Raw genomic sequence first — 26,937 nt, forward strand, 5'->3', positions numbered from 1 at the left:
GAATTTTTAAATATTCAAGAAAATTTTATCAATCTTGTTTTTAGAAAATTTTATCAATCTTGTCCTAGTTTATGATGGTTACATCATGTAGATTTTTTAATAAAGCATCGGTTTCAAGGAATTTCTCAATACTTCGATTAAAACCAAATAACATGTCCAGTGGCATCGATAGCGTTGTACTTGTATATATATTTTCTCAGATTTTCTTGTCATATAATAATACACACATACAAATTAAAAATAACGAATACAATATGACTTAAAAGATTTCACATCAAAAATGGCTTAGATTTTGAACATTTCCATCAGCAAGGTTCCATCAATTTCTTCCAACAGTTTGGTTTTGTTCACTTGTGATTGATCTTTACTTTTTCCTTTTCTGTCTTAATTTGTCGAATTCTGTTCACCGTGTAATCGAATTGTTTTTTCTCTTCATCTCTGTAACTACCATTATCCATCCGCTAAGTGACATGTATGCATTCGCTATGATTTGACGAGTTGTTCTGTTCTACACGTTCATGCAACTAACGAATCCGCCAGCCTCTGCTGAAGTTTTTGTGTTTTTGTAGGTGTATCATGTTTGTAGGTTTTGTACGTCCTAGCTCCTCTCCACAGGTTGGATTCTACACACGTGTGAAATAATTTGTGTTGGTCATTTTGGATCCACTTTTGAAAGTTTGGGATAAATATTCTTTTTTTTTTGTGGTTTAGTCTTATACGTACTGCTTGATTGTAGTTCCTATGTGTGTATAGGTGTAATGCCGAACATCCCTTTGGTATTTTTTATTAAATCATTGTTAAAACACTAAGACCATTGGTTTTTTCCTAACAAATGGGTTTTTTTGTTTGTTTCAGTTTTTGTTACTTGTTTTTTTTGGTTTTTCAAAGGACCAGCCTTGTTCCTCATACCAGATGAGCTTGTGTTAGTGCTTTTGTTTCTTTTACATTTCACTACATGTTACAGTGTTGGGCGTAACTAAGGTATGCTTTGGTATTTTCGGTTTCTTCATCAGTTTCATCAGTTTTGTGTTTTCGTGGTTGATTGGTTACCTTCTTTGTTTGCAGTTTGTGTATATGTAATGAAATAAGACATGTTTAAAACTATTTTCAATAAACTAACTAGTTTAGATCGCGAACGACATGAAGACCAAATGTGGGTCTACACTACACTGTAAACTAAATTATATCATTTAGGAAATTTTTTGTGTTGAAGTTGAAATTCAATTGTATGAGAAGAACATTTCAGAATGCTTAAAAAATGTTAAAGTTTTGATGAAACGTCATACTCAAAACAAAACAAAACAAAATCTACATAACGTAACGATAGTTAGTTTGGATCATTTTGTGCGAATTGATTAACTGATTCTAACCTACAAAAAAATGTTTGCTAATTGAAAATGGAAGCCTAACAGTTGATAGATTGAGGAAGGAAAGTCAAAAAAGAGACCATCATTTCTACAGCACTTCACCAACGAGGATGAACTAACCTAAACTAATGCACATTACACCATTAGGAATTGGACCGGTACAAGTTCTACACTTTCCCGTTGCGCAATCGAATCCGGTGCGCAATCGAACCATCCTAGTCCTTAAATTGATTTTTTGTTTGTTTTGGGATTGTGAAGAGTTAAACTGACAATTTGGAATTGACCGGATGAAGTCATTTTTTTTTTTTGCAGAAAATGCTCATTTGTTAAAATTTGTAGGAGTTTTTTGTATACATTAAACGACCATCCAATTTTGGCCCTTTGGGTCGATAAAAAGTGGAAGCGATGTAATAATCGCAATCAAATGAATTTAAATGTGCACTAATTGAGAGAGACATTCGATGGAGTATCTCTTCTCTCTTGCTTTTATTTTTTTATTTTTCGCAAGATTGCGATTCTTAAATTCACTCTGGAGTTATATTGGTCAACTCCGGTTAACCTGGAACCAATTCCAAGTTACCAGAAAACCAGCCAACTTGATTACTTTCATGAGACACTTTTATCTATGTAACATGTCAATCGCCTTTATTTGAAAAATATGACAATAAAAGGTCAAACCGTACTGATCTCAACTTGGCCAATCTGGAATCGGTTACACATATCCTTATTTGCAAGAAAACGAATCTTGCGACATATCATGAAATTGAAAGACGACTTGATCATAGATATGGATTAGGATGGTCCGTGGAAAGTCCCAAATTTGCACCACTACACAGACATGTTTCACTTTGGGTCATTACTAGTTGACGTTGACAGTTTGGCGAACACGACTTGCTACGCACTCTTGCTACATCATTCTTGCACTGTACAATTGCTCAAAATCTAATGTTTAATATATTTTTGCATCTTCTAGCCCCTAGCTCACGGTAGATTTCAATTCGGATCTTTTGTTTTATATTTAGCTAGGTGTGTGTTTGGTAGCAAATTCCACACGCACACACTCATGTGAATACAAGGATTTCAGTTTATGTGTTCACTTACAACGACCTAATGATTATGTTTAGACACATTCTTATACGATTATGAATTTTTCTAACTGTTTTTTGTTTTGTTCGCGTTACTTTTCTGTTTTCTGATGGTTTGCTACACAAATGTACCTATTTGTTTCTACCACTATTTGCGTATGATTTGAATTCTGTCCAACATAACTACAACGAGTGGAAGCTATTCACATAGTTCTGGCGCCTTCACGGTTAGTTTAGCATTTTAGCAGGTTCGCTTGCAAGTTTAGCCAATTTTAAACATGCTTGTTCTATAATCTACCTTTACGATTCAACTGATGAATGCTGCCGCGATTTTTAGTGTAAGACTTGACTTTGTCTAGTTGGATATCCGTCGTCAGCTATCGCATATCTACAAATTCGTATTTCGAGTGGGATTGGATTTGATTCTTTTTAGCATATTTATTTTAGGTGTAGTAACGATCCGAGTAAAATTTTGTTGAGTTTTAATGACTGGTTTGGTGCGTTGTTTTATTTTTTGCCGCGATATTCGGCCAATATAGAAGCAAACAATTTAATGTGCCTTCTTTTTAAAATAGATTTTGTTGAACAAGCTCTCGCCGCCCAAATAATAAACAAAACGTAACATAACAAGGAACATAACAAGAAAACATATGATTGTAAATGCATTAAACTTTACACTGCTCAGTTTACTGCTTCAAATCAAAAACTTTGCCGCAATTTTCCGCCTGCCCGTACTCAACGCTCGACTTATCGCCGTCGCCCTGTTTATCACCGCCGTCGCGCAACTTCAGCGTCATAATGTTGAGTCGGTTCTCCAGTGCCAGCGCTAGGTACTGGCCACCGCTCAGGATCTCACAGGTGGTGATGCGTTCCTCCGGGGTGTACACGGCCAGCATCTTGCCACTGTCCAGCTCCCACAGCCGGATGGACAGGTCTCGACCTTCCTTATCGCCAGAGAGCAACATCTTCCCGGACGGATCCAGCTTGAGCAGCGTCACCGGGGCATTGTGGCCGGTCAGCGTGCAGCGGCAGTTTCCTGGAAATTCGAAACAAATATAACATCACAGGCTGAGGGGTTAACGAGAGACTTACCGGTAACCAAATCCCAGATCAAAATCCTCGCATCCTCCAGCCCCGCAATGACGCAGGTATTGGTTTGGGAAATGGCCAACGAAACGGTGTTGCACGACGGTTTCCACTTCTTGAACAGGGTGCCGCTCTGCAGGTCGTACACGACGATAAAGTTCGGGCTCGGCTCGGCCAACTCCTTCGCGACTACGCACACGTACGAGCCCTCGTGGGTGATGGCCGAAAGCGAGGTGATGAAGTCGTGGTGCGGTATCCTCAGATCGTACAGCAACTTCTTCTGGGACAGATGCCACACGAGCAGCGGGAAGGGTTTCTGAGTTTCATCGCCGCACACCAAGATTCTGGAAAATGTGAAATTGTAGACAAATACCATGCCACGAGGTTGTATCACCCGATCCCTTACCGTCCATCGCCGGACACCAGCAGCGAGTTGAGGAACCGATCTTCGCCGGCCTTGAACGTCGTAACGCAGTCACCCGACTCGATGTTCATCAGGTTCACGTACATCCGGTTGCGCGACAGACACACCAGATGGGCGGCATCGTGCAGCCCAAAGTAGGGCATCTTCTGGTTCATGACGCCCTTCAGCGTAACCTTAAACTTGCCTTCGTCCAGGTTGACTATTCGAATCTCGCGACGGCACAGAACCGCCACACCGTGCTCGCCGACCGGGCAGATTGCCGACGGTTGCGGAACGCCCAGCAGGGTACGTACCTTGCGGCACCTGTTGATGAAAGTTTATTACGTTCAATAATTGTGCGATTTCATCTGGTTTCGCACAAAAGACGAAACAATCTGGCCTGTGTGGCCGGCAGCGAAATTATTGGAAAGTATAAACTTGCAATAACGACCCATTTCAGAATACCAGAGAAACTGGTGGCCGATTCTACTCACTTTGCCACATCCCACACGCAAATCTCCTCCCTTTCCGTGCTCAACGAAATCACGAAAAAGCCGTCAATGTTCAGATTCATGAGCAGATCGTAACCGGTCACTGCTGGCTTCTCCGCGTCCATCTTTTCCCCTTCCGGTTTCGGCTCCGCCTCCGTCGTCTCCGCTTCACTCAGCTCCAGCTTCTGCAAGTAACTCACGGAGCTCGTTTCGATAAACTGGCGCCACTGCTTCAGGATCTCGTTATCGGGGCTGGGCGACGCTTCGATGCAGGCGTGCAGCACCGAGAAGAACTGCTGCCCGTCGTAGTTCAGGGCCCGGAAGTGCCGCTCCAATAGGGCCTTCAGCAGCACCAGATGGGCCGCGGGATTGCTACTGTTGCTGTTGCCGTCAGCTAGGTTTACTAAGCACACATCGTTTAACAAATGAACACATCCGGTAGCGATTAGTTTTTCGTGCAGCCACTTCAGGTTGGTCAGGTAGAAGGAATTCGCAAAGTCAGCCGTCTCCAGCTTGTACTTGTGGTAGGGCAGTTCGACAAACTTTCTCATGTTGAAGCTAGAAAGATTATAGAAATTTATAGAAAACCGCATCTAGATAACACTGATGTACGAACCACTTGTCCTTCCCGTTTTTGTCCGCGAAGCTGTTCGGCTGCTTCTCAAAGTACTCGTGCAGGATTTTGTGCGCCTCGGCGATGTTCTGCTCGTAGCGTCGTGCTGTTTTAAAATTAAATATTATTACAAATTCTGATTCTTCAGTCCGTTTTGCCTTGGCTTTCTGTTTGCCTTGGTATCGGAATTTTGGAACAGAAATTCACAGCACGAAAAGAAAATTTTCAAACCTCAAAATTCATGATATTCGGTTTGATTAATTAAAAACAACTTAAAAATACATTCCTCACATTTATATATTTTGTTTTGGTAAAATAAAAATGTCTAACCTGCGATTTGCCGCAGCGTCCCGTCCACCACGATGATGTTTTTGTTGTGCAAAAATAATGGTCCCATTTTCCAGCAAAAGTGCGTCCACAGCTTGGTTGTGGATCCTAACGAAAATGTGACAAAATTGTTTTACTGAAAATGGAAAATTCACAAAACTAGCTCTTCACTCACCGGTAACTAAATTAGAATTCCTAATAAGCGTAATAATCTCCGTTTCGAGCAGCCCTTCGCGGGCCGCCAGCAGCAACGAAATGATGAACCGTGTCACGGCCGCCGTGAACTTCTCCTCCAGGATAACGAACACCTTATCGCTAATGTGGGACACGGACGTGTCCGTCAGATCCGTCACGCCGAGCCAAGCCAGCCACCAGAGGATCTGTAATAACAGAGAAAAAGAAAGTTTAGTCAAGTGTCCACCCACTGCGAATGCTGAACCTTCCAGGACCTTTGCTTGAACGGAGATTTTCTCGTTGGATTTCTTCCAACTTTCAGGTAACTGTAGGGCGCCGTTGGCCGAGTAGATGTCGCCACCGCCGAAGCACAGCACATCTTCCCACTGCTCCTGGGTGAACGGCATCAGATAGAGGAAGCTTTCCGCGTCACCGATCTTGTCCTTCAACCGCTTGAGCACTTCGTCCTGGTCTTGCGCCAGCTGGGCCACATCCGTGCAGTTGGACGTCACGGTGAGTATCAGCTTGACGTTGTCCAGCAGCTCCAGCGGTAGCCACCCGAGGTCGTCCAAATCGCGCAAGCTGTCTACGGAGTCGATTAGGATTGTGACCTGCTGCTTGCTGGACTCGATTAGTTCCAACAGCGCTTCCGAGTAGGACTCAATGGTCTGGAAAAGAGATATTCAAGTTACGCAAGCTATCTCTAAAAAATAACACGTCGACTTACATGGTTACACCTGGTTGGTACACCCTTAACTAGCACCGACAACTGTTCCGTGATGGATCCCAGAAGCGAGGTGACATCCGAACTCAACGTAGTCAAGTTGGCATATCTACCGAATACACACAAATTACCAAATTAAACCCCTTTCAGCGGTCAACCTTCCACCAAGCGCTCACCTTAATACTAGTTGCGATTCCGGCAGCCAGGTGTGCACATTGTGGGAGATTTTCGCCACCAGAGCACTCTTGCCGGCGCCCGTTTTCCCGTAAATCACCAGCGGTTTCCGCCGTTTGCTGGTGAGATATTCCTTCACGCGGTCCGTAATGGAAAAGTTGGCGCAGTTTTCGTTCAAAACGCGCGAGCGCCGATTGACCTCCTCCAGTTCGCCTAGCAGTCGACGATCAACCCCAAACGTGCACATTGGGATCGAGTATTTGCTCGCGTGCTCGTCGATCACGGCATCGATCACCGACGAGAGGCAGCCGTCCAGCAGGCTCGCGAACTGATCCTGCTGTTGGGCCGCGTTCGCCGGGATGCGGATGATGTGCTTTTCCGCGAGGTGACTCTGCAAGAATTGCTCTAAGATGGTGTGATGTGATAGGTAAGAACGTCATACCTTAAGATCATTCTGAATATTGCTCAATCTTCGGATCATTTCCGCCTCCACCGACGAGGAGTTCTCCGTGACCTTCAACGGTGCGACGGAGTTCTGCACCCAGATGCACCGCTTCGACAGCTCCTGGTTGATCAGTACGGTATTGTTGATTTCCTGAAATAAGCGCAGACAAAATCGTGCTTATTACGCATTTTCCCAACTTCAAATAACCACAGAACCGCACCTGCTCGACCACCGTGGTCAGGTAAGAGTCACGCAGCTCCTTCGAGAAGATATCAATCAAAATTTTCAACAGCGTCGACAGCTCCTTCTCCGATTCCTCCGACGATAGGTTCTGTGCGGGGAGGAAAATCAAGCATAATCATCATCGTTACCTTCCACCGTTTGCAAAAAGCAAACAAACAGAGCAATAAATCACCGTACCGAGCTATTTTTGGCGTTCAGCCGGTAGCACGCCGGTTGTGATTTGTCATCCAGGGTGTACCACCTCTCCAGGATGGCCCGGTCGGCCGCCGGGCTGGACTCGGCCACGGTCTGCAGGGCCGTCGCAAAGTCCTGGCTCTCGATGGTCAGCGGCAGCAGCGGATCGCCCAGGGTCGAACTCAGGAACAGGATTGGAATGAGATACGAGTCGCACGATTGGCGCGCAATTTCCGCCAGACAGTTGGCGGCCAGATCGTGGCCACCCTGGGCCTCCAGTGGACCGCTGAACCACTTGTTCACGTCGAAGCCGCTGCCCTTCGTCTGCATCACGTGCAGATCCGAAACGTGCAGCTCGAAGCCCCGGCTCTGGCATTTCTGGTTCAAACCCTTGTACACATCCCGCAGAACGGACTTCTCCGACTGGTAGCCTGTTAAACCAGAGAGAGAGAGAGACATGACACAAGTGATAACGACAAAAAATCGAAACATATCTCCACCCGAATTGCCATCATAAATCTTCCGCCAAATTAGAGTATTGGCAGCCGTTGGAGAGCTCACGGTACACCAGGGTGCATGGATAAAAATAACCGAGAAATAAGAGAAGAGGATAACGGTACCGTACTGTGCATGGTGAACCAGGGTGATTTGTTTCACAAATCATCGTTAATTTGAATTAAAAAAATGGTTTCCCTATATGCACAACCCGAGCAATGAACAATAATTTGTATAAAGGGTTCAAAAACTAGTTTTCTTTTCTCGAACTAATATTCTACTAATAAGTTGAATACATTTAGAAATTTCAATTATTCTGGAAACCTTCAGCTTTTCACACCCATGCACCCGATGGTTTACATCGATTCAAAATTGTTATCTTCAAATTGCTAATTGATTTACCATCATGGTCCTAATTCCACATCATAACATACCTTAACAATTAAAAAAATATATTAATCATATTGATTTAGAATTGGGCCTGTCAGAAAACATAGACATTTAAACACGCCAAATATTTGAAAAAGGATTTTAAAATAATTGTTATTATGCTCTTTCAAGTGTTAGTCATATTTTCTAAAGAATAACTTTTTTGTAACAAATCTACAGGATCTAAAACTTGTTGCCAAACTCGATTCTTTGTAACTATCCAACTCGACGGAGCATCGTTGAATAACATTTTGCAACTTGTTGCATATTAATGCCGATGTTCTCTTTTGTAATAAGCTAGCTGGAATTCCTATCTAGATACACTCAACCCCCGTTGGTTGGTCACTTTTTCGTTTGACACTTTTTTAGTTTGTACCCCTTGTTTGGTCAAAGCCAAACTTAAAAGTGACGAAATGTCACATTTTACTCGGGACGCACACTTACTATCGTACCAAACGTTTGGCAGTGTGTGGGAGCTCCGTGTAAAAAAAATGATCCCGTTCGTTTGACAATAATTGCTGTCAAACCATCGGGTTTCAGTTTCAGCTAGTATAAGAGAGCACACGGGCATCGATAAAGCACTCATAAAGTCGTCAAGTAGGGAAAATTCTCGTATGTTTGACAGGTTAAAAGCACTCGCACCCAAATCCATCCGATATTTAAACAACTAAGTTAGCAAAATGTTTAATAGCAAATTGCTTGCTCACTTCTTATTGAGCAATTTGTCACTCGATTTCAGTTGATAACTTTTTTAATGAAAGTGCTGATATGGCAACATTAGAGGCACGCTGGAATTAGATGCTTGTGATCTTTAGGAATTTTGTGGAAAGAAAAGCTACTATATCGAAAAATATGAACAACTCTAATCGAACCAACCCCCCGCAATGCACTCACCATCATCGGCCGCCAGTATGTAGAGGACGATTTTTTTGTATTTATCCGTGCGCCGGTTGGTCGAGGGCTTGCCGTACAACGGTGTCAAGCTCTGGGGCAGGCTCTGCTGCACTGGCACCGCCGGGATGTCACACGGGGGCGTCGCGGCCATCGGGCTGTTGGTTGTCGAGTCTGCTGAAGGAACACAAAGAAATCGGAAGGGGAAAATAGAGCAGCGGCACACATAACGATTTCAATATGGTTGCGGCAAGGCATCCAGGAAAAAAATTACAAACTGTCCAAAGATCTTTTACAGTAGACGTTACGTAGAATATCATAAAATGATCATTATTAAAGTGTTGATGAAAATGCTACCAACCGGACAGCGTGATGGACTGCACGTTCTGCAGGGCCTTCTGCTGCGCCTTGTTGCCCTCGAAAGCCAAAGGTGGCCCACCGCTGGCGGTCGAGTTGTTCGACACCGGGCCCATGCCCGACCCGTCGGAAGTGACCTCCGGGGCCGCCAGGGGAGCTTCCTTCGCATCGTTGGCTTTGCCGGTTTTGCTTTTGTCCGCGAGCTGGTACGAGGGGGACCTGACGGGAGAGAATATAGAAGAAGAAAAATGTTAGAAAATCAATTCCACGTGTAATACGACGCGTGGCGTATCGCTTATCACCTAAGAGTAATGCGTCTACGGGACTAATCGACGTCATCGAAAAACATATTTTGCCGGAGGAATTTAAGTTGAGTAGATATCTAGATTTTAACATTTAAACTGCACGATTTTTTTGTTAAGTTCAACAAAACTTTCATTGACACACTCTTCAGTGACAAAACGTCAGGCAACCTTTAGAAGTAAAAAAACGTCGCTACTTTCAAAACTGTCTTATAGGAAATTCAAAATGTTTCATCGAGAAATTTCTAAAATATATATCGAAGTTTTTTGCTTTAAATTCGTTCAATATTTATTGTTAACTTTTTAATAACAGTTCAGGAAACTTGTCAAATGATGTATTTTAAGGATCATTTAATTCTATAAATAAGCGAAATAAATTAAAAAACAACCTTGCAGAAGGTGGCAAATCGCCAAACATTTTGAAAATTTAGTTTTAACTGAGTTTTTAAATATGTGGGATTTATTCAGAAATTTAAATCATATCAAACATCCTCAACCAGACATTAAACAGTTGCATGGATACAAAACACGTTTCATTATCGCAATTGAACTACTAATAGTTTTGCAAGCTTCAGGTGAAATACTTTTCATGAGTATGCAATGATCAAAGAATCAGCAATATTCTAAGAAATGATTAAAAAAAAGGATTTCGGTACATTAATTGAACATAACACACCATGCGTCTCCAGCAAAGTGTTCTGGGAACTCATTTCGATGGAGAAGCATGGTATTTTAAGTTCAATACATGTACCAAATTCCATTTTTTTTAAGGTTAAGGTTAAGGTTAGTGAAATTTCACGATTTCGCGGACAGCGTGAAATCCGCAAAATTTAGCTTTTTCCGCGAAATCCCGTGAAATGTTATGTTTGCGTGAAACTCTAACGATTTTTCTCAAAATAATTTATCATACTCAAGTAGGAATAAAAACAATCTTATGAACTACTGCAAAATAAGCGAGTTGAGTTAATTACCGTCATCTGGGGCAAATTGAGACACATGGGGCGAATTTGGTCAGCGGATTTAGCAATGTTGCAGCCTAATATTTTAATATTTTTGAGTGGTTTCGGTTAGACCAGATTCAGAGCAACAAATTGTGTACAACCATTTATAAATTTCAACTGGTCAAAAACGTGCTCTCCCTATTTAGACTGTAGTCCCGATTTACCCCACATGACGCTACTAATATAGGGTTAGTGATTTTTGACGACCTCGTGGACGGCGTGAAATTCGTGAAATTTATCAATTTTCTCAAATCATAAATTTAAAATAGCAACGCAAAAAATAATTCATGCATAAAGACTACTTAAAAGCAATTCTCTGAGATTTAGGTCATACGATTTTTTTTTTTTGTATTTTGTAATCCGGCTGAAACTTTTTTAGTGCCTTCGGTATGCCCAAACAAGCCATTTTGCATCATTAGTTTGTCCATATAATTTTCCATACAAATTTCGCAGCTGTCCATACAAAAATGATATATGAATATTCAAAAATCTGTAGCTTTTGAAGGAATTTTTTGATCGATTTGGTGTCTTCGGGAAAGTTGTAGGTATGGATAAGGACTACACTGAAAAAAATGATACAAGGCAAAAAAATTGTGATTTTTTAATCAACTTTTTTTTGATTAGCAAAAAACATTATTTTTATTTTTTTTTTTTATATGTTTCAGGGGACATAAAATGCCAACTTTTCAGAAATTTCCAGGTTGTGCAAAAAATCTTTGACCGAGTTATGAATTTTCGAATCAACACTAATTTTTTTCAAAAAATCGAAATACTGGTCGCAAAAAATTTTCAACTTCATTTTTCGATGTAAAATCAAATTTACAATCAAAAAGTGCTTTAGTGAAATTTTTATAAAGTGCACCATTTTCAAGTTATAGCCATTGTTAGGTAACTTTTTTGAAAATAGTCGCAGTTTTCCATTTTTTTTTTAAATAAGTGCACATGTCTGCCAACTTTTGAAAAAATTATTTTTGAAAAGCTGAGAAAATTCTCTATGCTTTATTGCTTTTTTGAACTTTGTTGATACGACCTATAGTTGCTGAGATATTGCCATGCAAAGGTTTAAAAAGCAGGAAAATTTATGTTTTCTAAGTCTCACCCAAACAACCCACCATTTTCTATCGTTAATATCTCAGCAACTAATTGTCCGTGAAATTTTCCGATCTTTCCGAAAAAAAATATTTTCAATTTTTTTAAATCAAGACTAACATTTTAAAAATGCGTAATATTGAATGTTTGGCCCTTTTGAAATGTTAGTCTTGATTTGAAAATTTTAAAGGTTTTGTTTTCGGAAAGAACGGAAAATTTCACGAATGTTTCATATTTTATCATTGAAAATCGGACCATTAGTTGCTGAGATATCGACGTTAAAAAATGGTGGGTTGTTTGGGTGAGACTTAGAAAACATCAATTTTCCTACTTTTTAAACCTTTGCATGGCAATATCTCAGCAACTATAGGTCGTATCAACAATGTTCAAAAAAGCAAAATATAGAGAATTTTCACTGCTTTTCAAAAATATTTTTTCAAAAGTGGGCAACCATGTGCACTAATTAAAAAAATGGAAAACTGCGACTATTTAAAAAAAAATCCTAAATAAGGCTATAAGTTGAAAACGGTGCACTTATGAAAATTTCACTAAATCGAAAAATTAAGTTGAAATATAATTTAAAATGAAAATGAAATATAAAATGTTATTGAAGGCCGTTCAAAACCAATTATGCAAAATGGCTTCTTTGGTTATAAATAAAAAAAAATCGTTGCCCAAACCCAAAAAGTTTCTGAATTCCTGAGCTGTATTTAATTTTTGGTTAAGTTTAAAAAAGCAAGCAAGTAACATATAGTCGGTGGCAATGTAAAAAAAGTCATGAACCATAAAGGTGTACTCACTCTTCGGACTTCTCCGACGCGTTGTCCTTGTCCTTCTTGGTTTGTCCCGAGCTGCAGTAGTTGCCCATGTTTGCCTACTTCTAGCCTGCTAGCCTTCTGCTACACAGTCTCTGCTGCAGTCAGTGCAGTCGTCTCCAGCTTCCAGCACTGTGAGACAAAACCCCGGATACCGGAAGTCACACGTCGGCCGTCGTGTCACCGAACGTTCTTCTGTCCCGTTTACAACGAGTAGAAGGAGCAGCAGCAGCAGCACTTGTCGACGACACTCATCAGTTTAATTTTCACTTTAATCACTATCATTGCAAACACTTGCTAGCACTGGATCTTCCCGACTTGGCATATCACTTGACCAGGCGGCTCATTCACTAGTAGCCAAGCTCGATTGCATCTGTAAAGTTAGGTTACGAAATTTGGTTGTAGCTTTTTGTTGGACTGAGTGCTTCCACCAGGACTGCCAAACTTGTTTCTCTGTTCGATATTATCTTCTCGCCACTTGGCTCAATTTCATGGCTCATCGATCTGCCAGCATCGATAACAACACACAGTAGCAGTAGCTTGCATTACATGGCTTATCCGTAACACTCTACTCGACAGTCTCATTAAAGTGGGGTTTGCTTCTCTTTGATCCTTCAGCCGAAGACCACTTCTGAACCCAGGGTTCGGACACAAATCCACTTGTTGTTTCCCTTCTAGTGTACAAGCTAGGAACGTTTACGATGGCCTTCATCTATCTATCGGTATCGTGCACATAATAATCAATTATCCAACCATGTGTGAGCTGGTTCAGGTAGTACACACCTCCACCCCCGCAGTCCCTTATAAAATCCATACAATAAGGTTCAACTACCACCACAACGAAGCACAGGAATGCATCGCATCGAATCCGACGGGACGGACCGACAGGGTTTGAGGATGGTCAGTACTAAACTGGTACCGAAGCTCATCACGGCATCACCAACACCGTGAGTTTTTCCATACGTCTAGCAGAACGTGCACTCTACAAATCACATACAAACGCGACGGCGGCGACGACGGCGATGCCAACGATCTACACAAATAAAGTACTTTTATTTATTTTATTTTTTTATTTTTGCTGTCTGTGTTACGAAGGTATGTGACGATAAGTAGTGTTTTGTTCGCTTTCTTCCACGATATTTTATTATTGCCGGCATCAGCTCGGTGGCTAGGACGATCGCCACTTGAACTGGCAATCCAAAGGTCGTCAGTTCGAAATTTGAGGTGCAGACCCAAATGAAAACTTTACACTCCTACGACTACTGCGACGAAATGTTGCGGCAGAGAACGCCAAGAACTGCGGGTTGTAGTACGGGATGAATTCGCTACAATCGTCAATTTGCCCACAAGAGCAGAGAGACATATGGCAGCACATCTATATCTAAACGCCATGCCGACACGCGGGCGAAAAAAACGGCGAACGTGCTCGTGCTGTGTAACCCTTGATTGTGTCTGTCCAATCATGGAGGACTGGGGAAATCATGTCCCAAAGTTATCCGAAATAAAGTAAAATGATCCCTATGTATTAAACAGATGACAGTTCAGCAGTATGCCTGCTTTGTTTGTTTGCCTGCAATTGTTTGTAGAAACGTCAGCCTGCATACCTTTGGCTTTGTTTGCGAGTATGGTAATCTGTCAAACACAAAAAAGTACGAGTTTGCTTGTTTGTTATTACAAACCTTCTAAACCAGGGGTGCTCAAAGTTTTTAGAGGCCGGGCCAAATTTGAAGCCCAAATGAGCTTGCGGGCCAAATTTGCAAAATAAGTAATTTAAATAAATGAAATTTCGTTATTTTAATTTAAAAGAATTGAAAATACATCTATAGTTGTTTTTTTTTAACTTCTGTTATTTTTGAACATTTTCTTTAATTAGAAGTAAGGCAGTTTCAAATATTTTTCAAAGTTTATTTCACTTCCCTTCAAAATAGGTTCGGAAAATTCAGAGGGCAAATTTTTTTTCACAAAACTGGAAAATTTCATTGGAAATAGAAGTCTAATCAACTCAAAACAATCTAAAATTAATTTTTCTGCATTGATAATATTATTTAGCTTGTTTGGGCTCGTTTAAAAATATTTTAAACTTTTATGAATTACTGGCACCCCAAAAACTTGTTTTCTCACAAAAATAAAATTTTCGTTAAAACTTAGAAATTTTGGAAACTTATGATTATGCAATCAACTTGACAGGTATATAATGCATTTTAAAACACTTTTTTCATTTAAAATTTAAGCTGAATGCACTTGTGATTTTAATCAAATTTTTATGTTTTGTTTTTATGTTTTGAAAAGGGTGACATATAATCTTAACAAATAATATAACAGCGTAATTTTATCTTTAAATTAAGTGGGATCGTTGAGAACCAAAATTTCTATGAAAAAATGCTAGAAACTGTTTTAGGAACCAGTAAAAATAAATTTAAATCATTATAAAAAAATGGAAGATTCAACAAAAAAACATTTTAACGAAAAAACATTATACATCGAAAATTCACTGACATTCAAATTACTTTTGAATAAATAACCCGAACATGCTCAAATGATACCAAACGCAGAGGAATGCATTTTTAATTGATTTCAGTTGATTGCACTTATATTTCTTTTGATTTTTTGAGGTTTTTCAAAAATACATTTTTGCCCCTTATTTTTTGAGCCAATTCTTAATAATTGGGTGAGGAGAGGGTTGGTCGATAAATTGTAAAATAGTTGCAACAGCCTTATTTCTTCGATTTTAACATTTTGTCTGACTTGTTATCCAGCTGTCATGAGTTCGAACAAAGTTCGAATCCCGAGGGAAGATTTCTAAGTGTACAGTAAGTTTGAGGGTCAGTTCATGAAAGGGTCATTATGACTTTGAAATTAATATAGAATACTCTTATTTTTGCAATTATTAAAGATTTCTACGTAAGTGAAATTTAAACGTTTTCCAAAAATGTATTATGAAAGTTTACTAGTTTTACTCACTTCGAAACTGAAATTGTTTCAATTATTAAGATCTTTGAAAAACATATTTTTGTCCTTATTTGGGTATCAAAATATTGAAAACTCATTATTTTTTATTACCAAAAAATAAAAAAAAGATTATCATAAAAAAGTTCAAAATAAACCTTGATTTTGGAAAAGTATAAAATCACTTGACAAGTGGTCAACGGGCCATTTTACATGACTATTCAAAATGGGTCCGCGGGCCACAAAAAATCACCTCGCGGGCCACGTTTGGCCCGCGGGCCATACTTTGGTCACCCCTGTTCTAAACTAACTAAATACACTTAGGCGTCATCCATATAGGGTAACAGCATCTTATTCCAGCGTGCCTCTAATGTTGGCAGGTCAGAACTTTGACATTCAATTAAAGCTAATTAAAAGCGTTTTCAACTGAAATCGAGTGATAAATAGCTCAATGATAAGTGAGCAAGCAAGTTTCTAGCAAAAGTTTTGCAAAATTAGTTGTTTAAACAGTGAAAATCATCAAATTGGATAGAATTAGGAGCAAGTGCTTAACCTGCCAAACATACGAGAATTTCCCCTAGTACTTTTTGTGTTTTTAATCGATTAGGTCGCGGCGATTAACCTCTATAACACATTCTTATAGTACGTCACGCTGATATCGGCCAAAAATCAAAAAAGGTTTTTTAGGAACTTCGGTTACTCGAACCATGGACAAAAAAACACTTTTATCATAAAATCCGAGTTCTATGACCCAATTTAAATAAAATTTGAGGGTTAGATTACCAAATGCAATCTATCACTATTTCATTTACATTTTTATGGATTTTATGGGCATATTTGAGCTCAACAACCCAAAACAAGCAAGAGTTTATTTCGTGATTCGGTTTATCAAAGATACTTGGAAGAAATGACTACACTCAAACCCCGAGGGTTTGACACCCCTTTTACACGGAGTTTACACACACTACCAAACATTTGTTTTGGTAGTATGCGTAAGCGCCGTGTAAAAAGTGACAGTTCGCCACTTTTTAGTTTGACTTTGACCAACCAACGCAACGGGGTACAAACTAAAAAAGTGTCAACCAAAAAATTAACGGGGGGTTGAGTGTATATTTTTTCTTATATATAAATATTTTACCCCTTACAAAATTCAATTGCTGTGTGGACTGTGGGAATATATATTTCTAGCAATAATTTTTTTCTGTGGTTTCCTTGGCCGAAATAATTAAATAGACCCGTTTTTTTTTTGCTATGAGGGTGACCTACGTCGTGTTAGGCTCTGACAGAAGGGGGCACACGCATAGGAAATATTTTGATTACGGTGTTTGTGAATGACCCCTCGGACAAATTTAGAACAATTTTCTGTCAAAGGGAGGGCACGGGACACCCATGCCCCCCCCCCCCCCCTGGTACCGCCAATGGCTATCTTCGCATCTACCTACACACCAAGGGATAGACACTCCGGGTCACAAAGTGCTCTGCTACTGTCTATCTGACCCCGGGTGGCCACGGCCACTACCGGCCAGCCAAAGCAGAGCAGCTCCGTAATGACTTTGCTAACAAGGTATTCGACGGAGTGATAAATGAGTTCGAAACCTAACCAACAACATGCGCCCCGAGGCCGGGAACAACGACGACGTCTTGCCCGACGTGAGCTCTCTTCCGACACGTTGGGGATCGTCCAAGTCTGTTTGTTGTTTGGATTTGGATTGGATTGGTGGCCCCCTTGTCGGTAGTGCACTCTCTCTCTCTCTTCAAATGATACACACACTCCAACAGATTGTTGTTCACGACGACGAAGCAGGCAAACGACCAGCTGAATACTCAAAACTCGGTTCGGTATTCGCAAGAGAACTAAAAGCAAGACGCTACATCAGCGTTTTAATAACAATATGTATCGGCTTTTGGTATGCAGAGCCAAACGGTTAACACAGTTGATTGGCAAACAAAGCTATTCCGGGTTATAGTCAAAATTTGTTTTTGCGTTGAGTTTCATTAAATAATGCCATGGAAAAAAATAATTCTTGTACCAAATAACCCGCTATCCAAATTATTCACACAGACTTTAGGAGATTCCTAGAAGCAGCAAAAACTAGTAGTTAGTAAAGTTTCCCGCCTATCATTGTATTTTCATTTTATTGATTTCTAATACACCACTTTTCAAATTAAACAAATACTGCAACAAACTTCACGAGACATAAAATTACGCGCGTGCTGATAGCGTAAATCGGCCAGTGCACGAGTGCCATGTTCTTTAGGGTAATGTGTCCAATATTTGACCCATTCTTACGAAATTTCTTTGCAAATATTTCCAATCAAATAAACTTAAATGAATAACTATGCTGATTAACTGATTAACGGACGGTCACGAATATCGCGAGATCACGACGCGCCGTCAATCTCGATAGTCCACCAACCGTCCTCGGCGTCGCCCCCGTGTGTATAGTCATCGCCATCCATCACTAATCACAGTACAAACACCATTAGAGCCGTGAATGCATTTCACCCACGATAAAATCCATCCCGGTGAAGCAGCGCACAGTTACTTACACAAACATTCGCGCAATTACGGCATGCACACCGAAGCACTACCACTTGCTGGCAGAAGAGTAGTACAATATTGCTTTTCTACCAGGAATAGGTTTTGGATTCGTATAAAATAGGCCAAATTTCAAATTACAATAGCGTAAACTGAGGTGACATTCAAAGGATTTCAATTTATTTTTGAAATTTTATCCAACTGGTAAAGTTTTTCTCAAGACTATTTTTTTGAACATGTACTAGGATAGGCCACACAAGGTCCACACACTATTTTAGAAAAAATATATTTTCAATAGTGTTTAAAAAAAATAGTTGCGTTGAAAATTCTTATTTTGAATACCCAGCTGGGTGACATTGGTAGCCATAGTTTTTGTTGTTAAAATCAGGTTAAAGGTGTTCAAATTTTATTTTTACGTCGAATGTTCCATCGCTGATATAGTTTTTAACAAAACAAAATCAATGTTTATATTTTGTTAACTAAATTTATAAGCTTATCAACAAAATACATATAAATTTTAGGTAAAATTGCTAAAAAGTCAGAATTTTGCCTGAAATTTGTTAAAAAATAGTTTTGTTTATAAAATTATCGATTCATATTGCATTTTAAACTGAATTCGATGCAAAAATCAAAAGTTTTCACATTTTGTATGAAATTTGTTCTACTATAAATGCCTTAAAATTTGGAAATTTTATTTAATTACGTTTCAAAAACACAATTTTTATTCTTTACTAACTTTCCTCTTCCTAGTAGAAAATTTGCCCGAAGAATCCGAAAATGCATTCCGCTTTCCGATTTGAACCTTTCTCTACCCCGGTCAGTATGATTCCATAAAATTCCGTACGTATTTTATTTGTACTCTTCATTTTGCCAAAAAAAAATCTGAAACCTACCAAAGCCAAAGGAGTCATATTCAGATTACCAAATCCGCGCTCCAACCCTCTCGGATATCTCGCCGCTTCGGAAAAAAATTGGGAAAACAAAAAAATCTTATCGAATTTGGGTATTTTCAATACTGCTTCTGATCGCATTACTGTCACATATGAATTTTCATCGCTTTTGAGTTATTTATGAAATTTAAGTTCTTGCTGGTTTTAATTTCTTTCTAATTTGAAAACATTGCAAAAAAAAACATTAATTTTATTTCTAACGTTTTTTAAAACTGTGAGTTGTTTGGGAGCGTTCATTTATTAAGTAACGCAAAAAATTGATGTTTGGACCCCCTCCCGCTCCCTTTAACACGGCGTAACGCGGCCTTCGACCCCCCCCCCCTCCCTCCCAACTGCGTTACGTAATAAAGGAACGCTCCCTTTGATAAATTGCAGCAATTCCAAATATTTTTTGTATTGTCTTCTGTTATAACTCAAAATAACGTTTTTGTGAAAAATAAAAAAAAAACGGGGAATTTTTTCAAACTATATTTTTTCCTAGACTACATCTCATCAATACCTACTATTTCAAAGATACTAAATTGATCAGAAAAAATAACGACATGTAGGTACCTTTTGAAAGCTATCCTGAAGAATTCCAAAAAAATTTAAGAGGTATGCCGTAATAAAAGCAGATGAAAACTAAAATTAACTGAATATTATGGTGCTAGTGGTATTGTGGTGGTCATACCTTTTGTTGAAAAATTTATGTTCTAAAGATTAGGGAAGACTTTGATAGTTAATTACTGAAATGGAACAATAATAACGCTGCTTTTAATATTTTATTTAAAAATCTGTTTTATTTTTTTGTAAAACTATGTTTCTCAACTTGCTAGAAAAAGATTTAATCATCAACATTTTTATCTTTATCATGATCAAAATCAAAAAATGTTTTTACATACATTTGTACAGTCGACTCTCTGGCTGTCGATCTTTTCGATATCAATGATTCTCCATCTATCGATGAACTTTTCAGTCTCTTCAATCTGCATACTTCAATTATCTTCATTCCTCGATATTTTCCCTTGCTTGAAGGATCTCTTCCTCGATGGTCCCTTGGATTCTGTTTGCTTTAAAAATCTCTTCCGGTTGTCAATAATTTCACTTTCTCATGGCTTCCATAGACATTTTTCTTGGCGAAACGAAGCTTTGAAGGGTGTTTGACATTAGTTTGTTTTTGTTTGATTGACGTTGCCATGATTCTCTCCCATAGATGGGTATCAAGAAAAAAATATTTTCAATCGAGTCTTCATTTTGCATCGTTCTGTAATCTGATGATTCTCTTCCTCGACGGTCCCTTGGATATTGACAACCAGAGAGACGACTGTAATTAGGATTGTGGTACTCTCATTTAAACTTTAACAAATAGAAAATTGTCAAAAAAAATCCGAAGACGCATTCCGCTTTTCGATTTGATCTCATTTTTGTTTAGGAAATCTCTTTATTCTTTTTTATAATAATTATAAAATAATATTTATCAACATTTTTGCCGCGAATTTTGATTTTAAACTAGAAAAATGCCGTCATCAATATGTGGAATCGAAAAACTATCTTTATCACTTGTAGCACCAACGGGGTTAAAACTTACGCGATGCACCAAGGGAGTAAACATAGTTGGAAATTCGACTTCATCCGGCTGTATCTCGGCGAAAACTCAAACGATTTGGATTATTCTTGTTGCATTCGATCCGGAGAGATGTCAAGAATCACCTACAACAAGGTAGATCCAAAATAGATGCGTTTACCATCAGTTACAATGAAAAAGGCATTTCCAACTCTTTTTCCAAGTGTTCAAAGAGCCGGTGAAGTGGCATTTCCAACTTCTTTGACCCCGTTGGGGCTACAAGTGTTAAGCTATTGTGTTTCATATGTTTGTAGGACCTTTTCAAAAAAATATAATTTTGATAAATCTTTGATTGTTTTATAAACCATGCTTGCCATACGACTGTATTGATTATAATGCATGTTCAAAACACGATAAAATTGAAAAAAATAAATTATGTTTTTCAAACTTGTGGCAAGACACATGAAATTGTCAATTCACCAAATCAAAAAATTCTCAAAAAATTAAAAAAAGCTAGTTTTTAATCAAAGCTCGTTTATACATTTGGTTTTGTTTTTTTCAAAAAATAAAGTATTTTAAATCGGTCTAAAGACAAAATTATGGACTTTATTTTTGTCAGCAGGTATACGTATTAAGACGCAAAGACTCATATTTTTCCTCACCACTAGTTGGATTCTCCGAAAATTTTATGTAGCACTGTGGGGCGGTAAAGGCAGAAAGGCAAAACATAGCAAATTTTCATGGTCTTTGCCACACGGCGCGCACCACCGATTCTCACCGAGAGGACGACCAAATTTATAAATAAACCCCAAACGGACTTGGCGCGGTAAAAACATCAACCAACACACAAACACACACAGTGTTCCTGCCTACGATGCACACGTCCAAAGACTCTGTGGTGTGGTGGAAAAACGATGCAAAATCTGCTCGCTGGCAGGGGGAAAATTCATGGCTTTTCCACCAGGACGGTGATTTGTAGCGCACCAGTCGAGCTCATAAATCGTTGTTTTTCATCGCGGAATGTCCAGAAGTGGCCAACCAGACCGTGGCGGTTCAGCTCTTGGGGAGAGACCCCGCGGTCAAGGATTTTCATCTGCCGACCTGGAATTCGACAAGGACGTCCTTTGCGTTTTTCCTCGACTTCACTTGGCTGGGGCGTTTCATCTCACGGATTTTCATCTCTTCGGTTTTTACCCTTCACCGATAAGGACACTGATAGCACGTGAATTTTCCTCAATTTTCCGACACTCGCACAAATTTTTCACCTTCAAACTTGTCACCCGGTCGAAATGTTCACCATTTTCCATGAATTTTCACCTAGCACTGGTCCAGCCAAACTTAAATTCTCCTGATAAAAGCGATTTCTTCCTGGCGAACCTTGCCAACTACCCGCAGCGATTCTCGTTCGTCACTAAACTCACTCGCTGCTCAGCCCCAGCTCGAGCTCACGCGATGGTGATGAACGAGTGAGCACGAGCAGGATGTTCCTCACGGGTGGCGCGAGAAAAGTGGAAAAGTGGGGAAAACTCACAGTCTCTCTCGCTCTCTGCTTAGGGCGCTACACAATCAACGAGTGTTCCGCAAACAAGTGGATGTAAACACACGGCTTGCCATTTCTCATACGGCACGTGCGAGTACGAAAACAATCCGTTGATGAGAGAGGGAAAGTAAGTTGCTCTGCAGTGCACACAAACACACGCGCGGGAAAAGGTTAGAGTTTCCAAAAACCATTATAAAAATTAATGTTTATTCATTTTGTTTAGTGAAATGATTGATTACGATGTCAGTGAATATAAATCAATAATTATAATTGAAAATTAACATGGGAAAATGGGATTACAAGCTATTTTACACAACTTGATCAATTTAACCTTCCTGAAAAGGCTGTAGTTAAATTGACCAAAGATCTTTTTTAAAGGGAAATTATAGATAGAAATGTGCAATATTTAAAAAAAAAAGTACTTAACATTTTAAAACCGATAATGAAGAAAAAAGTATCACAACACATTTTAAACATAAATATAGCTTTGTAATTGCATTAAGTATGCAAAATATCAGTACAGTGCAGAATCTTTTATCCGAAGGCCTCGACAAAATTTTACTTCGGATAGTCAAATCTTCCACAAGTTTCTCTGTAATTACTCTTAGCTACAAGTTAAATGTAATTACAAAAACCGACTCGGTCCTAACCAGGTCCCAGTACCGAAAAGGACCTTATAAAAATAATTTTATAAAAACCCGATTTAATCCCACCAGGGGTGAGATAGAGCCTTTCTTACTAAAGAATTTAACTTCTTTCAATTCATAACATCGACTTGATACAAAAAATCTTATGATGAAAGCAAGGTATTATTAATGATGTGTTTTCCAAAAGAAATTGAAAACGCAATTTTCACCAAAAGAATATTTTTAATCGTACAAATTCTTAATCAAACAAGCGTTTATGACAAACGCAAGCATGGCAAGCTTCCCATGCGCCAGTGACGACGCACACCGCGGTTTTGGTTTTCTAGTTTTGGTACGAGCCCAAAAACCGAACAAAGCAGGCGCAAAGCAAAACCGAGGAACAAGTTAACCGCACAGTGGGAAGCTTGCCATTCAGCATCTACGAAAGTGAGAGAGTCAGAGATAGCTATTTTTACAACCGCTCCACTACACACTCAATCGCAATACCTTAGGTAGATAGCCATTGCACAGTGTTCGGAATGGCAAAATTAAGTGGAATAAATTGATAACTCCTTTATTTGACGTCCTAGCCAAATTGTGTCTTCGGAAGAGTTGTTGTACTTGATAAGGGATATCTTTTGAAGTTATTGACATACAGGGTGACGATCTTCCAGGGTGTCAACCAAAAACTAACTTTGTTGGATGACGTTGTAGGGCTTTGGTGTCTTCGGCAAAGTTGTAGAGGGGAAAATTTCATGAAAGTTTGTCGAAGGCGCCAAGTTTGTAGCTCTTAATCTACTCGAGATATACGCCATTTATGCAAAAATGGTCCAAAAAACACTTTTTTGGTGATAACTCAAAATGTTAGCATTTTAGCAGCCTACTATGTTCTGAAGAGTTGTTTATGACATAAAATTACGCATCTTTGCCGAAGACCGCGAAATGTGTTTAGCCTTTATTAAGGAGTTAAATCCATTTTTAAATGATTTTGAGCCTATTTTCAAGTTGCTATGTTTTCAAAATGGCGCATTTTGGCGCAAAACCGAACAATGCACCTGAAAGTACACATTTTCAACTGCATTTCCTGAAAATATCTCCGTGTCTGTCGGTGTCTATTTTAAGATATCTCAATTTGAATTTGATGGTTTTTAATCAATTTATTTATAATTTTTAAGCGGAATCTTATTGAAAACATGGTAATAATCGGTAAATTAAAAACTTTGAAAACGATATAAAGCTTAGAAGCTTAGAAAGCTCCTATTGCGAAGCGTCGAAAATCAATGCAGTGTGATTTTTTGGCGATTTTTCCGATTAATATTCATGCTGTATCGTCTTATTTACGAAGATGAAAATGACGTCCAGCCATAAAGTAAAACCTATACCTTTCTTTAGTAAGAAAGGCAAGTATATCGTTCTAAAAGTTGTTCTGGATTGCCGATCGATGTCAAATTTGTTTCAGAAGCTCACTCATGGTCTGCACTATGAATGTAGGAAGAAATTTCGGATAAAATTAGAAACGAAAAATGTTGGCGAAGGTCACCAGGTGGGCTTTTACCTTTTTTTTTTTGAATTTTTTTCTTATGGTAGGTTAATCAAACGGCTCTAACTCCAGAACCATATTATGAATCTGGATGAAAATTTGGGAGGTTGTAGAGCTCGAAAAATGCAATTTTTGAGATAAATATATGATATGAAAATGAAAAATTTTGACCATATTTTCATTTGAAAACTGTGTATTTTGTTGAAAAGTCTGTCCACATCCGAAAACAGATGGATAATTCGAAATTTGAGCGGCAACTCGCCTAAGTTCAGCACATTAGCTTTCATCTGCATTCAGAAGAATCAAAATCGGATTCAGGGGAGCTGAGAACGACGCGACACAAAATTTGGCAAAATTTTACCACACACGAACATCACTCGATCTCCACGGAATTTATTTTCTCAAAATTCGAGGGTTGGAGATAGACGAGTTCTGTCAAGATGAATCGATAGAGCGTCGAAAATCAATGCAGTGTGATTTTCTTAGTCTTATACACGAAGATGAAAATGACGTCCAGCCATAAAGTAAAACCTATACCTTTCTTTAGTAAGAAAGGCAAAAATGTCAAATCTTCGAATAACACAACTCGACATATTTGATGTTGATGTCAGTAAACGCTTCAGCCCTGAACATGCCCCTATTGGTAGAATTGAATTTTAGTGGATTCCCTGCCAATAAATAAAATAGTAAACTTTGGGTATTAATGCTATGGTGATATTTTAAGCAACCCTGCGCACCCACGATTATCTATGGGGGTAGCATAAATAAGGGGGTGCGCACGGTTCTTTATAAGATAAGAGGGTACACATGGTTGCTCAATAGCATTTTTGCTCAAATTTAAAATTATAATTATTAGCATCACTTTAATTCAATTCTGTTACTTTTTTCATATGAAAAAAGCTTTAATCTCGTCGTGCTATCTAGACACAGCCTGAAAACTAATGTAAGTGCGACAAAAGGCAAAGGGATTCCAGAACGCGTTTGACACAAGTACGAGCTCGACTACCGTAAACATTTGTAATTATAACTCGGGACTCCGGCCAACCAAGCTTCGAGGAAATGCACAAATGGTCAACCAAACAAAACGTGTTTGTTATTGTTTACATTGCGTGCTCTCGTTTTTGTTTATCCCACCAGCAGTCGCATACGTGTACTTTATACACACTTTGTATGGGCACTTGTATGAACAGCAAAACACGCGACTTCTGAAAGATTATTGAAGGTCAATCACGCGTTTCACTCGAAACGTCAATAAGCGACGTGCGACAAGTTAGCACGGCTGTGTCGAAATGTATAAAATTAGCTTCAATAGATCGGCACTTCACCTTCACCAACATATCTGAGACACGGCCTAAAAATAGTATAATAGTAACACTCATAACTGTTGACAGCGCTGTCATTTTTATTATTTTTTAACTATGCAAAAAACTGATCGTCACAATTCCTCAAGTCACCCTACTCCACAAACACCCACACTCAGAATACAAAAACGTGCTGCTCCACCACAACACTACACAAAACACTCACAGCCGCATCCCAAACACATGTCACCATGCCCGCGTGAAAAGTGAATCGTCGTGATAAAGAGAGGGTCACACAGGTTGCTCACTTTCTCTCGTGCTCTCTTCTTGGATAGAATCACTGCCGTTGTGTGTGTTTAGCACCCCCTCCATCCGCGCTCCACGGCTCACTTTCGTCACGATTTTCCCCTTTTTCCTCTGCCTTCGCACTCCGGGAGGGAAGATTTTTCCACCATCAATTTTTCATCCAACGCGATTACTGATAATGAAAATTGAGCTGAATGTTGAACGGATAAGCCCTGATGAACCCGGATTTTCCCGGAAAACTGCACCACCTTTATTTTCCTTTTGCTCTTTTGACGGTCAACCCACACTGCAGATCAGTGAGTGTCCTTCAAGACATCGACTACCTTGAGAACAAGTTTGGCAAACCTGGCCTGGACGCGGCCCAGCCAGGAGGAGTCACTTTCCCCAAGGTTTTCCCCCACACGGGACGGGCAAACTCTATTTACCCAACTTTTCCAAACCACCTCCCGCCGACACCAGTCAAGTGGCGCCAGATTTTCACTAAATTCCTGCGAGGAAAATATCCGTTTTCCGACCAACCTGCAAACCGTCACCAACTTTCCCGAGTTGCCCGACGACCTGTCCAAGACGACGATGGTGACGATCACGGAGTCTCTACGCGAATGAGGCTGACCACCACAAATGTAGAAATTTTCCAGGTTATCCAGCATCGGACATGCGCACGGGGACGCGGCCTTCATGACGGCGGCGGCGGCAGGTTGACAGCGAGAGCGAGGCAGCCTGGCAGGAACTTGTTCCCTGTGTGATATGGCCCAAGCAGCAGCAGCAGGTTCTCGGCAGTGTTGGCGCTGTTTTGGCGTGGGGCAATGTGGGGTGATGTGGAATTTCTTGAGGAGGTATAGATTGTCAAACGTATCTAGTTTATTCAAATAATTAAATATAGAGATGTGATAAAACAATTTCTGTGTCAGGTTCTTGAAATAGCATAGCATTGGTGTCTACCCGTAGCTGCCACTTCGTT

At 39.6% G+C, this 26,937-nt stretch overlaps 1 protein-coding gene across 7 annotated transcripts; it reads right to left on the reverse strand.

Annotated features, from left to right (window-relative positions):
- Positions 1 to 155: 155 nt before the first annotated feature.
- On the reverse strand, positions 156 to 26,633 carry LOC120413589 (NACHT domain- and WD repeat-containing protein 1). 7 transcript variants are annotated; one of them, XM_039574491.2, is made up of 17 exons: positions 26,496 to 26,633; positions 12,671 to 13,058; positions 9,483 to 9,697; positions 9,125 to 9,298; positions 7,310 to 7,737; positions 7,110 to 7,220; positions 6,887 to 7,039; positions 6,447 to 6,835; positions 6,274 to 6,379; positions 5,822 to 6,214; positions 5,548 to 5,752; positions 5,376 to 5,480; positions 5,049 to 5,151; positions 4,436 to 4,990; positions 3,945 to 4,265; positions 3,545 to 3,882; positions 156 to 3,488 (listed from the first exon to the last, which is right to left on the reverse strand). In XM_039574491.2, exons 2-17 carry the CDS (start codon positions 12,736 to 12,738, stop codon positions 3,139 to 3,141), a joined length of 4,014 nt encoding a protein of 1,337 aa, XP_039430425.1. In that variant the 5' UTR covers positions 12,739 to 13,058; positions 26,496 to 26,633; the 3' UTR covers positions 156 to 3,138. The 7 variants fall into 7 exon arrangements, with proteins under 7 accessions (XP_039430425.1, XP_039430427.1, XP_039430430.1 ...); XM_039574493.2 differs by having other exon boundaries at positions 26,402 to 26,540; XM_039574496.2 differs by lacking the exon at positions 26,496 to 26,633 and adding an exon at positions 21,929 to 22,080 and having other exon boundaries at positions 9,125 to 9,295.
- Positions 26,634 to 26,937: the final 304 nt, after the last annotated feature.

This window comes from Culex pipiens, chromosome 2 (assembly GCF_016801865.2).
Source record: "Culex pipiens pallens isolate TS chromosome 2, TS_CPP_V2, whole genome shotgun sequence".
Classification (NCBI taxonomy): Eukaryota; Metazoa; Arthropoda; class Insecta; order Diptera; family Culicidae; genus Culex; species Culex pipiens.